Genomic DNA, 14,724 nt, shown 5'->3' on the forward strand with positions numbered 1-14,724 from the left:
CTCAAAATAATTATTAACGTGTAGCGTCTGAACGGGAGACTTAAACTTTCACTCTTCATAGAGAAACAAGTTCACTTCGCACATGTTAATTAATTGGAGCAGAATAATTTAATATGAGCCCCAAAATTGTAAGGTTCCATGCACAAATAAATGTACTGCATTTAATTTACATTAAAACAAGCAAAATACACAGCCGTGCATTAAACCTCTCTCCGTGTCGACCGAATCCTCCAAAAGATAGAATCGCGAACAGAAGATCGGCTCTTTATATGTTTAAAATGAAGATACGAAATTGCGCATTAATGAAGTCACCTACGATTCGGGCAATATAAGGGGAACTATTCTGTTCAGATCTTTATTATTTAATATTTGACTATATCATATCCTTTGTGCTTTATTTGTGTAAATTTTACATGAGATTCTGATTCTCTTCTTCCTGCGCTTCCGCAAATTTATTATCTATGATCCGTTCCACGCCCCCATTGCATATATCTGTTATGATGGCTGCAGTGCAATAAAGGATCGTCAGCTGTTTGTGAGAATTAGCCAAACTTTTTAAGATTTCGGCTATTTTGTGAATGCTTTCGTGAAGGATTGTGATATACTATGTGAAACATTCTGTTACCATTTGTATTCGTCGGATTTATTTTCCCTGATGGCGTGCACCGGAGTGCTTCCTTTCGTTAGAGGCGTGGACTTCACAAAAAACGACTTTAGTGTAAGTAGTTATTTAAATTTTCAGCTGCACTAGTTGTGAATAGTGGAAATTCTTTGATGAGATAAGACTTCCATGCAAAATCTTTGTCAACACAATATTCTTGGGGTAGATTTGCAGTAGTTTCTTTCTTATTGTCTCCTTTGTCATCACTTTGTAATTGTCGATTTTCTTACATTCTCGTATCTTGAATCCTTCATTAAATTCGTCTTGCTATGCAGTTCCTGAGGCAAACATTCGGGTGATTGGTTAACATTAAGCCAGTTTTCCCTATTTGATTCCTAAACATCACCAAAGGATTGGTTTGTTAAGCTAATAAAAGTTTCTACTCTGAAAAAAATTCCTTGGTTCATTGTTCCAATACAAGAAAACTATATAATATATTCCTTTTACGGAGCATAAATTTATTTATATTTAACGGGACATCTCCTAAGTTTCCAGTCGCTATATCCGTTTAATTTGATGTAATATCAAGTTTTACCCTTGTTCTCGATTTTTTAGAATGGCCAGTTTCCAGAATCGGTTCGGTTAATGACAGGCGTCCAGTGGTTGAAATTGGATCGCACTGATTTAAAAGAGATACCAGAAGAACTCGGCAAGCTTCAGAAGTTGGTAAGAACTCTAATATGATCTATCTGTTTAAAGATATTGCTCGCTGGAAGTGGTAATGGTTGTGCCAAACCCTGACCTAGCTATTATTGATAAATACTCTTTACAGTGAACCCAAGTTTACAGATTTGATTTATACCATAAGAAATCTCTATTATAAAAAGGTGAAATAAAGCAAGAAGTTCATACTCCAGCTAAAGAACATACCATTATTATATAGATATTTATCGAATTGTTTGCTGCCTAAAAGTGGGTACAGGTGGAAATATATTGCAGAAGTTGCTCAAAGAGAAAATTCTAGGATTTTACTGTTTGCTGGTATGTTGCAAGCTACCCTTTATAATTGCAATTACTTCTGATAACAGAGGAGTACTTGTGAATCGGCTCAAATATCACTTGCATTTAACATTTAGTTTTACAAAATTAAAGGGTAATTTATGTCATCCACATTTTTCTCATGCATGGAAATGGATCGTTCTGTGTAATGCTTTTTGACTAAATAATCATCTCAATGCATTGATATGTCCAGCAACCAAAAAAGCTAACATTTTTCTTACCTACTGGACTATCTATAATCTGGGTAAAATGAGAAGTCTATAAATGGATGATCATCACGTAACTGTAAGCTCTTGTTAATAATGTTTCTTTCAATTTGTTACATCTTCACTGGGAATTAAGTTTGAAAAGTTAATGTGTAATCTGATGGTTGATGCAGACTGTAAATTTGTGCATTATCAGCAGTTTGATTACTTAGTTGATCTTTAGTATCTCATATTATCTATCTCTAAAAGATCATATTTTCTACTTCTTTAATGAGGGGTGAAATTTTACGGGCAAAGTATATGAAAATTTTAGTAGAAGTGATGCATTCAATGGAAGCTATTAAGTAACTCCTAACTCCGGAGTAATGGAGTTATAAAACTTGTCATGGCTGTCATAGTTCCCATGGCAATAAATCCACTCAATACGGTTCCAAGTGTAACTCAACAAGAATGAACTTCAGAGTTAAAACAATGCAAGTTCACACTGGCACTAATGGATTACTCTAGGAAAATTTCTTTAATGCTTCAACACCACATTCCATATTAGATCCACGTAAGCTTGACCTTTGAATGTCCACAGCAAAGGCAAATAATTTTACATATATTTTGTTTCTATGGTATGCAATAACTAATACTGTTTCTGACCAACATAGTGTTTCTTTATATTGTTCTCTATTCTCTATACTGTTTGAAAAATACAAAAGTCTTTCGTCATGCAGGATACATTTTTTGATTGAATGAAAACATTACAATGCCATAATTTACCTTTTATGGCTTTTATCTCACATTATAGTGTCTGACAGTGCAATCTTGTTCTAATTCAAGGAGTGTATGTAAATATGAAAACAAATTACCAGATTGGTCACCCATCAGAACCATTCCAGTGGTACATGCACCACCATTGTGCTGGTATTACTCTGCATTCTTACGGTGCTATTTGCACCACTTGCCAGTTATATGATCTGGTCAGAAATAATAATTAAAACAAATCAGGGTGAGAGTTATGATTAACTCCTCATGTAGCTACACAATAGCCCCCAAGATAATCATGGGAAAGATGGGACAAGAGTTTTGAAAAAAATCTGGTTAATAATAGAATTGATGTAGATCCTTCATATTTGAATAAAATGGTTTTGATGTGAGTTTCAAGTGGTGATGAATCTATTTACATGTACTTTGATGACGTGATGTGTGTATTTATATTTGCTTTGTCCATCCTTGGCAGGAGCATCTTTCTTTAGTACGCAATTCCATTGAGAGGTTACACGGAGAGGTTACCCTTCTGCCGTGTCTTCGCTCTCTTAATGTTCGTCACAACAAAGTACGTGCTTCAGGGGTACCGCCTGACCTCTTCCGTCCTGATGAGTTGTCTTCATTGGATCTCAGCCACAATTGCCTACGAGAAGTGCCCGAAGGGCTGGATAGAGCCAGATCCTTGCTGGTTCTTAATCTCAGTCACAATAAGTATGTAATCCTCATTGATGTCTTTTTTCACATCCGTCATTAGCAAATTTTGATTGATAAGGCACAAAAATATCTTTCTAACTTTAATTTATTATTTTCATGAGTGCTAATGGCATATTACAAGAAACCCTGGGAGAATTGTTGCATTGTAATTCTAATGGCATATTAAGTTATATAGAATCGATATATGGAGACATCATTTGCACCTCTTTCAAAGAGACAATTATTCAACACTGGTATTATAAGCAGATCATGCATCTGCAGTATCTCATATAAGATATCATAACCAAAGAAGAAAAATCTCTTCCGAATATTGAGACATATCGACAGAAAGTTGAGACTGGTTGCTGAGCTGACTATGTATATCATTGTAGGTGAAACCTTTATTATTTTTAGAGATAGATCCCCCTCACAAACATGAAAGCTTGATATATTAGACAGGATGGAAAAGATTGTTCTATTAAATTAATTTGCTCAAGGTAATTGAAGTAAACAACATTCCCTGCAAAAGTGAATTCACTACCTTTCTATGGTTTTACAGTCTGTTTCTTTTGGACAGCTTTTCAGGTTTGATGTTGTCTTACTTGTGTCTATGGTATTTTGGGGAAAACTAATAATGCTTTTAGTGTAAAAGCCATTTGCTGTTTCCTGTAAAATGATTCTACACTTTGGACATTTTGCCCTAATTCTACCAAACTCAATATAATTACTTCAGTTACCCGTTGGTATCATCATAGAGCCCAATATCAGTTAATGGATATGTAAAGCAAGACAGAGCACCAAAAACCTCTGATGCCATGGATTTTTTAATGACTGTAAAGTGAACTGCTTTCAGGTAATGCTTATAGATCAAGAATGGGCAGAGATGTATAGGAAAGACTTCCTTAATAATGGCTTTAATAAGTTTTATTCTGTTTATATTTTCAATTTTAATGTTGCTTTTCATTGTGAACCTATGAAAAAAGGCAAAAATTAGATCACACCTGCAATCATCAACATGTCTAAGACCCTAAAGACTATGTTTGTACTCATTAAAACCCCAGATGACAACCCACCACATCAATGATAGTCTCTCCTTAAGAAACAGTTAATTTATCTAAAAAGAGATTCAAAAAGGAGTATAGCAATGAACAGTTAAAGAAAGCACCTAATTATTCAAAAGAAACCTTGAAAATCATTAAGACTAACATGACCCCCGATGCAATCCTGACACCATCTTATGTTAATGACAAAAATGGTGATACCATAACTGACCTAACTAAAGTAGCAGATGTATTCAATATTGTATTTCATTTCTACTTATACCCAACACACCCCAACCAACTTCAAGGGAGATAATTAAGTTCCAAATAAGATCAAGCAAAACAATGTGCCTCAATCCTGGCAGTCGAAGTGAGTTATTCTCTTATCTTGAGAAAGTAGGAGTGAAAAACTCCCCCGATGCAGATGGGTGTACCTGGTAAAATTCTCAGAGAATCACAAAATTTTATCCTGGCCCCTTTACTTTCCTTGGTGAATCAATCTCTCTCTGATGATGTGTATCCTGATGCTTTAAAGGTGTCCAAGGTTTTCCCAGTTTTGCAAAATAAAGGTGACAAGAATGCCTTAAGTAATTACAGGCTAATATCAATTATCGCTCAATTTGAAAAAGTTTTTGACTATGTCTACTGTCAATTATCTTGGAAGCAATAACCTTCTATTTGGGTATCGGTTTGGATTTCAAAGAGGAAGGTCAACAGATCAAGCTCTCTTTGATGCTGTTAGTCCTATTATAACTGAAATAAACTCAAAAACAAAGTAATGAGAATCTGCTTTGACTTAAGCAAAGCTTTTAATATTATAGATCATGCAATACTACTAACAAAATATGATGTTCTCGGCATAAGAGGAGTTGCTCTGAGTTGGGTAAAGACATACTTTTCTAAATCGACAACCAAAGGTTGTCTTTAACAAAGATGGAATTATTTTTCTCTCATCTCAACTCCAGGTGACCTAAGGAGTATCTTAGGGCTAGGACTAGGCTGCTGCTGCTGTTCTCCTAGGTCTGATACTTTTTAAAATATTTGTTGATGATCTACCCATAAATTAATGATTAACTGAAATAAATGTGTCATATATGCCGATGATGTGAGCACTGCAATCCGGTAATTCTTTGAATGACTTATTAGATTCTGGTGAACTGGGGGTAAAGGCAATTTATGACTGATGTAACAGTAGTGGCATCGTCCTTAACAATGGTGAAACACAAATGATGGTATTAATATAATTTTAAGAAATTACCATCTTATTTGAAATGATACATGCCGATAGTGAAAATACAATCCCATGCAATCTCAAATTTTTATTTGCAATCTTCATGGTTTCTGGTGCTCAAAACTGGTTGATGAATGCACAAAATTTACCAATAAACATGCACTGCACTATAATTTTTTTTTGGTAAAATTGTTTTGATGTTTCAATTTTCCACAGTTCATAGCACTGTTTTCATGTGAAAGCAAATGAAAAGAAGTTTCTAATATTTTTAAAATTCAAAGCCATTTGTTTTTGAGTTCTTACGGATTTTAATAATTTTGGGGATTGAAATCCTTTTGGAACTTAGAATTGTAGTTCAAAAGTTATAAGAGTTATATACCTTTATGTACATAAAAATATCCATTAGAATATACTACTTTTATGTAGGATTTCTTCATATCGTAAGAAACCGCAAATATAACTAAACAAGCAGGAGTAATATTGTTATTCCTCTCATTTGTAAAACTATTTTATAATGCCCTCATAGGTTCATGCTAATCATAAATGATTGTGGACCACATATCTGCATAATTAATTAACTCTTGTGGCAATGTGGGACATATGTATGTTTTCAATATGATATAATACTGTGGTTTAAAATGTTTTCATGTGATCTCTGATACTCGTTGGTAGATATCATTATCTTCTTTGAGGCTTTCGTGTGAAAACCACCTAATTTAATATACATAAATTCTTTAGCAGTCAGTATCTGTATTTGTAATTTCCCTTTTCCTAGGATTGAGAACATCCCTAATTCATTGTTTGTGCACCTAAGTGACCTCTTATATTTGGATCTTGGGCATAACTGTTTGGAGACACTTCCTCCACAAACCAGGAGGCTTGGGAACCTTCATACTTTGGTTCTAAATCACAATCCACTTGGTCATTTCCAACTCAGGTGAGATAATTTATTTTTTTTGTATTCTTGGTGTCATGATTTTGTCTGAGTGTCACGTATCTCATTATTCATTCACAATTTAAGTAAAATTCAAAATAACCTGAAGAGGATTTTAGGACTATAAATTTGGGATCATATAATTGTTTTTTTACTTGTTTGTCCGCCTCTAAACTGTTGTTTCACCTTAATTAGTAATTTCACCTTTCTTTTCTCCCATATTCCCATGCATACAGGCAGTTGCCTTCTTTGGTGAGCCTCGAGACACTTCACCTTCGGGCAACTCAGAGAGCACAACATAATATGCCCCAATCCCTGGAAATGCTTACACACCTCTCCGACATTGATCTTTCATGCAATGGTCTTGCATCATTACCAGAATGTCTCTTTACACTAAGGTCATTACGTCGGTTAAACGTTTCTGACAATTGCATTTCAGAGATATCATCGGCCATGGGTGAGTTCTTTTCACTTACTAATAGCAGTAGTCACTTACTATCAGCTTAGTGTTGGGTTTTTATGAACTCTGGCATCACACACTCCTGTACTCCTAGGCCCTTAATAACTTGACCCATAATTTCCTCACATCCCATGCTGCTTAACAAAATAACTCATTGATTTTAGCCCTCCATACATTCTACTCCTCTAAATTCCATCCAAAATGTCAATTCTATTTCACCATATATCCAGCTTTCCCAGCATTCTCCTCAAAATGGCTGTCTTCGGTATCATATTGCCTCTCAGTGTCCTACCTTTTTTGAAAACCTCCTAATATTATCTATCCCCACTAGCATGCCCAGTACTTCCATGCTGTGTTTTTTTCATTATGCCAATTATATTTTCTTCATTAATCTCCATACCCACCTTCAAAAGCCTTAAGTGTACAATAATCCACTTGCCTCAACTAATAAGTTTCCCAGTCATGCAAAATAGCAAAAGTTTTTCCCTTTCCACGGTAACCTAATTTCCAATGTAGGATTTTGAAATTTCTGATTATTTTTTTGCTTGTCAACCACATTTATAATTATAATTTACCTGAAATTGATATAAATGTATCCTTTTGTGCCTGAACGTACAAGTTTTATGGATGCATTTTTTTCCCTTTGTTTGGGTTTCACATTAGGGTATTTACTTCCGTTTTCTATTTATGATAAGTGATATACTCGTATCTCTGGCATGCAAAAGTACATACAAATAATAACAGTTGTAGTTTTAAAATAAATTTGTTTAGTAAATATTTTTCCTTAATTTCTAATGCAAAAATTTCACTTGTCTGTTTGCTTCAGAAGTTATTTGGATTATAATCATACTAATAGTTAATTTTTTTCTTTCAGACATCTGGCAAAATCTTGAAACACTGAATGTTTGCCGAAATCGTCTTACTGCCCTCCCTGCCTCCCTCTGTCGACTGATTAATATCCGTCGGCTGCTTCTTAATGATAACCTTTTAGATTTTGATGGAATTCCATCTGGAATTGGAAAACTGTCTGCCCTTGAAGTTTTCTCAGCTGCTTACAATCGCTTGGAAATGATTCCTGAAGGATTATGCAGGTAAATGAATCATTAAATGTTTGATCATAAGTGGACTAAATATCTCATTTTAAATTGGGTTTCAGTGTCACAAAAGTATGTCATTAAATGTGTGATCCCTTTCATTTACTCTCATGATAAAATGATTGATGCGTTCTTTGTTATACCTGCACCCTAATGCATATTTTGTCATTCTTATTTCACCAGGGTATATCCAAAAAAGGTAGAAAAGTTGGATAGAGGATGAAAGAAGTTGTTTTATTTTTCCTCACTGAATTTTATTTATTATTTCCTCGATTTCATTTCAGCTTCACATCTTCAGACCTGAAAATTTGATGCTGGAATGCTTGAAATTTTTCCATGATAAATTACATGATTTAAAATAATATGATAAGTCTTTATTTAGCAAACGTATAATATGATGTGTCCTCAATATTTTGTAGCAGTACTACATGTTAGCACTCTGCTCAGAGTGGTTCAAAATGAGCCCATTAGCCAGCTTGCTCAATTAAAACTCACCACTATATAAGGGCTATTCTGTCTCCATAGGTGTGGTTCGCTGAAGAAATTGGTGTTACGAGGGAACCGACTGGTCACCCTTCCAGACACAGTTCACTTACTTACTGACCTTGAAGTTCTTGACTTGAGGGATAATCCAGGTCTTATCCTTCCTCCACGTCCCTGTCCCTCAGGAGATGATGCTGACAGCTCATCAGCATCACATGCAGACTCCACTGCTTCACGTCTACGCTACTACAATATAGATTTTTCCCTGAGGAATCAGCTGCGATTGGCTGGAGCTATGCCACCAGGAACCCCAAGACAGAGTGAACAAGGTAAGACTACGAGTGTATGATATTCATATATCACCAGGGGAAATCCAAAAAAGGTAGACTAGTTGGGTGCTTGTAAAAAGTGGGTATTAGTACTAAACATGGAGATTAACTCATAAATAATTGATACCGAATGATGTGTCAGGCTTAATGTTATGCTGTGGATCCTCTACGGAATGAGTACTCACGATCCCGAAATGATCTCTTACCATAACAAATCCTAATTATTACTGATAGGGATTTTGTAATATCTTATTAGTATTTTTAATTCATATGGCTTTTAGGATTGTGTAGCATCATTGAATTTAATGCAATAGGTATTAAGATATCAAGCAGGAAACTATTACCCCACCAGTGGTAGCATAGATGGTATGTCACAGTAACAAGAAATGTTGCTTGGATGGCATTTGTCATTTACTTTCTTTTCAACATTATTATTTACAATATTATGTCACTTACTTTTTCTAGTATCAATTTCATTTATAAAGAGCTTATATATTAGCAAGGAATTGAAAAAATATGGGCCTAGTATTATCATGTCATTCATTCAAATCAAAATTTTGGGTAAAGAAAAATCAAAGTGGAAATTTTTGACCCTGAAACCTAAATTTTACAGCAAAATATTGCCAGTAGTAGACCAACTGTGCAGAATGGTAGAGACTCCTGAGAAAAAATTAGTTTGCCAATTTTCTCTCTATGCTTTTATCAACTGCTTCAGGTCCATACAAAAGGATTGGTCTAATTATAGTTTTCTAAACTTTGTATGTTGAATGATATGATAATAACTTAGATGTTGAAAAACTGTTTTGGGTGTATTGACTTTAACTTGTAATGTTTATTCTATTTTGTATCATGGAATTATTTCTGTTTCGTGAACTGACTAACAGTCCCAGGATATTTGATCACAAGCATTTTCAAAAACAAAATCTAAAAAAAGGAGTGTATCATGTTCAGCATTACTGCATCCAAAATGCATGAAATTTGTTGAAAAATTATTTATTTTACTAAATTGATATTATATGTTTAATTACCAAATATCCTGGCACATGAGATGCTTCTCAGAATTTAACCGGAGAATTAAGAATTCTAACCTGGAAAATCAGGTGCACCCTGGTTTTTCAGGCTATTTTTTCTTAGAAATACTTAGATTAGACAGAAAAGATCTAAGTTTTTCAAAGTTATCTTTCAATACGAAGAAAATTCAATCGTTACATTAGAAAGATGGTAGCTACACGTATATCAACATTTATTCTTAGTAGAATCCCATAAATTTTGGACTGACGAGTCCAAAACTCCTTGCTGATGTTTTTCTGTACTCTGAAGTGTAATCAAGAATTAAAGTTTGAGTACAATACTATATGGCAGTCTTAATTATCTCTTTAACTCTTAATTATCATTTTAACATATTGTGCTATGCATATTTCTGATTTTATTTTGAAACCATCGGAATTTGTTTTAAAAGCAACCATTTTCTATGCCTTTACAACACTGTCAGACTACGTAAGGTTGAATGTCGAAGTAGAGGAAATAAATGACTTTAAAGAGATTTTGATGGGTCCTTGTCTCATGTATCAAATTCTTGCAGGCACCCCAGCTAAGGATGCAGTAGCAAGGAAAATGAGATTGCGCCGTGGGATAAGCCGAGGTGGAACATCAGGAGGAGGAAGGGATGAGGTTGACGGTGACCAAGCTAAGATCCTCAAAGGGATGAAGGATGTGGCAAGAGACAATGTGGAATCTGCAGACAATGCACGAGAGCATGGGAATAAGGTTGACTCACTCAAGTAAGGCAATCATTTTGAGTTCCCACGAAGACATTGGACTCGGGGTTGGAAGAGAGAATTTTCCAGTTATTATGGGAATGTAAGAAATTATTATTGGAGCATTTTTAAAGGAAAAATAAAATGGTTAATCAAGTAATCAATTAATCTCCATAAAAGTGTATCAAGTTGGCATATGTGGGTAATTTAGATTATTTCATATGTTTATTTCTGCTCATATTCCCATTTAAACTAAGCTAAGAAAATTTTATTCTCTCAGTATACAAGACACTTTTGTAAACATATCAACCTATATGAATAGGAGCAAAGAGATTCAAGATACAAACTGAGTCAAAATAATCTTTGAGTGGATCAATCATTCCAATTCATGCTACATTAGCAGTCACCTGTTCAAATTTTCTCAGATGTTGGAATTTTGTGGAAAGATGCTAGTAAATATTCAATATTTAGATCCATCTCAAAAGTTTTCATACCTTGCTATTTTCATTGAGACTCAGGCCCCTGATCAATCAAAAGTAAGCAAAAGTACTCCCTGTTGTGCGAGTAGTCTCACTATTTGTACAGGAACTTTTTCTCAGGCACACTAGTTTTTACTCTGGAAATAGCAAATTATGATACTACTTGTGATTTTGCTAGCTTTTGAGCAATGATAATGTCAGCTAAGAGCACATTAAGGTCAAATAACTGACGTTAAATTAGACTTACACAATAACATCTTTGACCTGAGTTCATTAATTTAATTATTGCTTGTAAGTATGGGAGTCATTGTAATGCATATGTAGAAATGCAGGAATTTCGTGGTGTAAAAATAATTTTCCGTGGCCAGAAATCAAAGCCAGATTCCCTTGATTGGTTAAAGTACTCAGACATGGATTGAGGGAATCCAGGTTCAATTTCCAGTCAAGGCGAATGATTTTTACGCTGTGAAATTTATTCATTTTGATGCTTTTCAGCTCAGACTATTAAAGTAACTGTTTCATTTTAAATATTCTTTATCTGTAATTGTATTCAGAAAAATTTCATTAAAATTAAGCCAACCAAATTGAAAAATTAAGCATTTGCCACAAAAATTTTCTGAGAGCCAGAATTTGTTAAAAGTCTTAGAGTAATTGTCTTAGGCTTTAATTTTTCATTTAAAATGTTTTGAATATTTGCTTCTACATGATTGATTTCGTTTTAAGTAGGAATAGGAATATTGGTCATCATGAAAAAGAATTTAGGAAGCCTTGAGCATGGGTTGCAACCAAACAAACTTGACTTGCAGTTAGGTTGTCAAAACACTCCCCATGTCCTGGTCATATGTAAACTAGCAGAAGCATACAAGAAGCGGCTGAGATTTTACTATCTGTAGTTATTATAAATATTATTTAATCATTGCTTTTTGCTTGGAAGTAAGCATGTGAAAAAAATATCACTGAGGCTGAATCATTTCCATTCCCATCAAGAGACTTTCTAACTTACCTGATTGTGACATATGTGTTCGTCTGTTGTTTAAATTATGTTACATGATATTGAATTCATGATGGAATATTTTTACCATTCACCTACCATATCTACCTTTGTTAGGGTTATCACTTTTATGCATGTGTATACATATCTGCTCATTTGTTAATTCCTGCGTGTATATACCCTCAAAAGGAATATTTATTTGTTCTTCACTATTAGTACCAAAATTCTCACGCCTCAGTGTTCATTCAATCAGTTCATATTGGCCTTTGTCAGATGCCTAAATGTGAAGTTAACACACTGTCTCATTTTGATTTCAAGGCCCCGCCGTTGGGATGAAGCCCTGGAGAGACCACCTCTTGACTATTCAGAGTTTTTTGAAGAAGAAGTGAAAGAGCGTGAGGGTCTCTTTTTATGGGAGGTGGAGAACTTCTTGCCAAGTCCTGTGGAAGAGGCTGCGATTGGGAAATTCTATGAGGGAGACTGCTATGTTGTCTTGCGCTCCACCAGGGACTTGGAAACAGGTGGCCTCAATCGACAAATCTTCTTCTGGATCGGAGAAAAGGCTACGGTACTGCATCTTCTTATTTTATTTTATTTTTATTTTATTTAGTAAAAATTGTGCACGTACAGCAGGATTGCCAATTTACAGTGACACGTATAACAGCAACATATAAGGACACAAACATACAAACATCAACAAGACTATACTATTGAGGGAGGTGTGAGAGATATGTCAGAGAAAGGTTTATAAATGTGTTGGCTGGGAGTGAGAGGGGGTCAATACTTTCGGGAAGGGAATTCAGTAAAGCGGGGAGACGGAAGAAAAGGGACCGTTTGGTGAGGGACAATCTGGGAACGGGTTGGTGGAATAAAGAGTGATCGCGGGTAACTCGGGGGGGAACTCTGAAATATATTATATATATTTTTATATTTTACATATTATCATGGGAGGGCAACATGTGTGTCAAGCACCTTAATGTCAAGCCTTGGCGTGCAATCAATGTGTTAAGTATGCAGAAAATTATATGTATCTATTGTGAAACAATATTCTTAAAGTGTTTGATGGGAAGTATTGAATTTTTCATAGCTAATTTTCTCCATACGTGAAAAATGGATCAAAATTATTTTTACTAGTATGACAGTTCCAAAGCCTAAAATTTTTTATATTAAGTACCATCTTCAATTTGGGCTAATACAGTAATTTGGTAGATTTTTAAAATGTGAAAAATATTTAGTTCTTGGAAAAATGGAAAGTATAACATATATGGGTCACGTAATTAAAATGGCATAATGCCAGCCAAACATTATTTTGTAATTTCAACTCCTTCAATAGTTTTCATATTACTTTTGTCGTTACTGTTCTGTGCATGTTAATTTCAATAAATCTGTTTAGAAACAATGAGGTTTCACTTTAAGAATAAATTACTGTAATGAATTGGTTTAATCACCCTAGGCTCTATTTCCTTCCATGTTTTTTTAAATCTGTTGATTTAACCAAACTTAGAAACTGAAATGTTGGAAATATTGAAAATAGTTGGAAAATTATGAAAAATTGAATTACCTCAGTTGGACAAGAGAGCCTGTGCAGCCATTCATGCTGTGAATTTGCGAAATTGGCTTGGTGCAAGATGTCGAACCCAGCGGGAGGAAATGGGTGATGAATCACCAGAGTTTTTGGCCCTGTTCATGACTGATGATATGGATGACAGTGAGGATGGCGAGTCAACAGGAGGCATTGTATACGTGAGGGGTGGTAGGACACCAAGTGGATTCTACACTGTTGAAGAAGCAGTAAGTAATTTTACTGTAAAAATATACACTTCATATCCCATGCTTCATTAACTGTAAAGTTAATGCTAAATTTGTTTCGAAATTTAATGTGAAGAGAAACAATGATTTTTCGTTATTATCCTAGTTGTTAGTCATTGAGGCCAACTGCAGTTTGTAAATATGTCATGATGATATAAAAATTTGGCTGTATTATTCCACTGCATTTATTGCATACCAAATATGTCATTGGGCATCCTAATGATCAGGTATAAAATATTTTGTACCTAAAGATGATGCATGTATATTAAAATGCACAGTTCAAAATTAAATCTATGGATATTTACTACCAACATTTATTATCACTATCATAACTGAATTGTGTTTCAGTTTCACTGAGCAATTATCTTTGTAGTTTCAGTCCTATGTATTATCAGAAATTTGTACATTCATGCATAAAAGATTTCCTTCGGCCAATTTTCATAAGGATTAGATTTTGCCATGCTATAATTAAATGTCCTCTCAGAAGAAAATTCATTAATAATTTTGGCAAGGATTTGTAATTCATTTTTCTAGACATACCCAACCCGTCTGTACCGTATACACACTGTTGGCTCAGCTGTTCATTTGGAACCAGTGGCACCTTCTTCTGCGTCTTTGGATGTTGGACATGTATTCCTCTTGGATATTGGAAAGAAGCTTTTCACTTGGGCTGGCCCAAGATCAAAAAACACACTCCGATCCAAAGCAAGGTAATTTTTTCATGACTGGTGGCTTAAATCAATTCATCTGTATCCATAGTTGGTGTGTGTGATTAATTTAAATGTATTAGTTTTACATTAATTTA

At 34.6% G+C, this 14,724-nt stretch overlaps 1 protein-coding gene across 1 annotated transcript in view; it reads left to right on the plus strand.

Annotated features, from left to right (window-relative positions):
* Positions 1-500: 500 nt before the first annotated feature.
* Positions 501-14,724, plus strand: part of fliI (FLII actin remodeling protein) — a 38,853-nt gene continuing 24,629 nt past the window's right edge. The window contains exons 1-11 of the mRNA XM_071597617.1: positions 501-718; positions 1,217-1,327; positions 3,092-3,330; positions 6,359-6,520; positions 6,754-6,974; positions 7,852-8,068; positions 8,597-8,883; positions 10,466-10,664; positions 12,429-12,678; positions 13,677-13,901; positions 14,454-14,629. Of these exons, the coding sequence (XP_071453718.1) occupies positions 656-718; positions 1,217-1,327; positions 3,092-3,330; positions 6,359-6,520; positions 6,754-6,974; positions 7,852-8,068; positions 8,597-8,883; positions 10,466-10,664; positions 12,429-12,678; positions 13,677-13,901; positions 14,454-14,629 (2,150 nt within the window). The 5' untranslated portion in view covers positions 501-655. The remainder of the gene's footprint in view (positions 719-1,216; positions 1,328-3,091; positions 3,331-6,358; positions 6,521-6,753; positions 6,975-7,851; positions 8,069-8,596; positions 8,884-10,465; positions 10,665-12,428; positions 12,679-13,676; positions 13,902-14,453; positions 14,630-14,724) is intronic.

The sequence above is a fragment of the Hetaerina americana genome, unplaced genomic scaffold (genome assembly GCF_022747635.1).
Source record: "Hetaerina americana unplaced genomic scaffold, ioHetAmer1.1.p SCAF_9, whole genome shotgun sequence".
NCBI classification, from domain to species: Eukaryota; Metazoa; Arthropoda; class Insecta; order Odonata; family Calopterygidae; genus Hetaerina; species Hetaerina americana.